The sequence below is a fragment of the Anopheles nili genome, chromosome 3 (assembly GCF_943737925.1).
Source record: "Anopheles nili chromosome 3, idAnoNiliSN_F5_01, whole genome shotgun sequence".
Taxonomy (NCBI): domain Eukaryota; kingdom Metazoa; phylum Arthropoda; class Insecta; order Diptera; family Culicidae; genus Anopheles; species Anopheles nili.
Window position 1 is genome coordinate 75,764,049 of NC_071292.1, and position 2,224 is coordinate 75,766,272.

The 2,224-nt window shown below is 39.5% G+C and overlaps 1 protein-coding gene across 2 annotated transcripts; it reads left to right on the top strand.

Annotated features, from left to right (window-relative positions):
- The first annotated feature begins 235 nt into the window (after positions 1-235).
- On the top strand, positions 236-1,983 carry LOC128727207 (protein boule). Of its 2 annotated transcripts, none has more exons than XM_053821089.1 (5): positions 236-333; positions 792-945; positions 1,034-1,264; positions 1,415-1,448; positions 1,829-1,983. In XM_053821089.1, the coding sequence occupies exons 1-5, from the start codon at positions 236-238 to the stop codon at positions 1,843-1,845; spliced, it is 534 nt and encodes a 177-aa protein (XP_053677064.1). In that variant the 3' UTR covers positions 1,846-1,983. The 2 variants fall into 2 exon arrangements, with proteins under 2 accessions (XP_053677064.1, XP_053677063.1); XM_053821088.1 differs by having other exon boundaries at positions 1,034-1,262; positions 1,389-1,448.
- Positions 1,984-2,224: the final 241 nt, after the last annotated feature.

Below are 2,224 nucleotides of genomic sequence, written 5' to 3' on the forward strand. Positions count from 1 at the left end.
TCTCGTTTCACTACAACAAACAGTTGGAACGTAAACAATATATTTAACAGATTTCTTTAGCGCGCTCGGTTGCCGTTCTTCGTTTACGACACACTTCCCATACTAAATCACCAGAGAGCGTGCTTCCATACGCTTTCTAACTGCAGTACACCGCGTAGTCGGCTCCCATTTTATAGCGCGCAGGTAAAATCCCCACGGCCTCACGACGGAGCCGTATCCGGCAGCACTGCACAAAATGTCCTTACCGAATCCGACTGGGCAATTAGATGGGGCCCTGGCAGCCCCGAAATACGGTACCCTTATACCGAACAGGGTATTTGTCGGCGGAATCAGGTAAGTGCCGTTTCTCCCACCTGAATGTGCGTTCACACAGACTGTGTTCTGTTTTCCGTTTCAAGTTTCTCTCAATTCGTTTCCATTCGTTTCTTCTTTGACTTTGGTTTATCGTTGCTAATGTCGCGATGATGTCGGCTATGTATATTAGAGTATTTTTTTTTGCTTTTTCAAACGGTTAGTCTTCTGCTAAGTTAACTTTGAAAGCTAATGTATATGTACAGGATATTAATTTGACAGATACCTTTAGGCGTCTTGATTCCACGAACCTACTCACGATTGTACGATAAAATGTTTAAAACAACTAAAAATAATCAGACAAAGGCTCATTTCAATAAAATTGGAGAGTGGAAAAAGATAGACAATCAAGGAAAACAGACAACAGGTATCCCGGTAATGTTTGGATCCCTATACCTAACCCGCGCTGTTTTTTTTTCTTTTCTCGATTGCTCTCGCAGTGGCGATACGACGGAGGCCGAGCTATGCCGTCTATTTTCATCATACGGGAACGTTAAGTCGACTAAGATCATCGTGGATCGAGCCGGTGTTAGTAAAGGGTACGGATTTGTCACATTCGAAACGGAGCACGAAGCGCAAAAACTTCAGAACGATGTATGTTTTCCACCCCTAATGCTGCTGTTTTAATGAATATCGAGCTATAATGTGTCTGTTTATTGCTACTTCTATATTTTCATTATAGTGCGATTGCATTGTCCTGCGAGATCGCAAGCTCAATATTGCGCCTGCCATCAAGAAGCAGACACTCTGCGCTACGAACGGTGCCGTGTATTATGCTGCAACCCCACCGACACCAGCCATAAACAATATACCGATCGAGCAGTTTGCCACAGTATACCCGCCAGGTGTGCCAACCATGTATCCTCCAACGTTGCCGTATCAACCGTTCTACCAGTACTACAGTGTGCCAATGGTGAGTGTACTTAAAGGATCTTTTTGGAGATCTGAGCTAGCATAGAGGTTTACAGAGGTTTATCACTTCTGAAAGTTTTTGAGACAGTCCTCCTTTATTTTTCTCTGTTTTTCTTTCTCCTTTTTGGTTCCCAATGCTTTCCCTCCACAGAATGTTCCCACTATCTGGCCTCAGAATTATCAAGGTGAGTAAAACCAAGATAAACCTGTAGTTCCAATATTTCGTTATGTGAAAAGTAGCAATATTTTAAAAATACTATATTTTTAAAGTAATTTTTTTCCTTGACTATAAAATAAGAAAGAAAATGCATTGAAACACGTGCACATGCTTCTTTGGTTTACATGAATTTGTGTATATATTTATTCTTTGTAGTTTAATAAATGCCGTGAATGCAACAATGCGTTCCTTTCTTTTAGTCTCATCACTATGACTTTCTAAAAATGTCAGAAACTGCTATACTATTTCACACAATGAATGGAAAAAATTTAACTGTTTTAGAAACAACATATTCTTCATCATCTGGTTGTGAACGTATTCAATCTGAAATTACTTTATTCACCGTAGGAATCTACCCTTGCTAAGCGGCAACCGAAGGAGATGCGTATGTTGCAGCATAGTATATAAAACAGTCAAGACTATAGGCGCAGTTTTGTACGTGAAATTCAGGCTATACAACGGAATCAGTGGTGCGAGAGAAAGAAAGTGTGTGTATGTATGAGAGAAATAGAAAGAAGGTGATATAAAAATAGAGAGAAAATACGAGAGAGAATGAGAAGAAAAGGGACAGCGAACGACTATGAAAAGTGCGATCAAGATGATGAACAAAACAAATCTTATTTATTATAATGAGTTATATTTATACAAGAAGCTAGAATGAGCGATGAATGAGTAGCAAAAAAAATCACAGTCTATATATAAATGAAATATTAGAGTCAGGAAGAGTAAACGTAATGAAGCATA

Coding starts and splice junctions, on each gene's coding strand:
- LOC128727207 (XM_053821088.1), top strand. CDS start 236: ATGTCCTTACCGAATCCGACTGGGCAATTAGATGGGGCCCTGGCAGCC. Junction 334..791: donor GTATTTGTCGGCGGAATCAG/GTAAGTGCCGTT, acceptor TTGCTCTCGCAG/TGGCGATACGACGGAGGCCG. Junction 1,263..1,388: donor CCAGTACTACAGTGTGCCAA/TGGTGAGTGTAC, acceptor CTTTCTCCTTTT/TGGTTCCCAATGCTTTCCCT.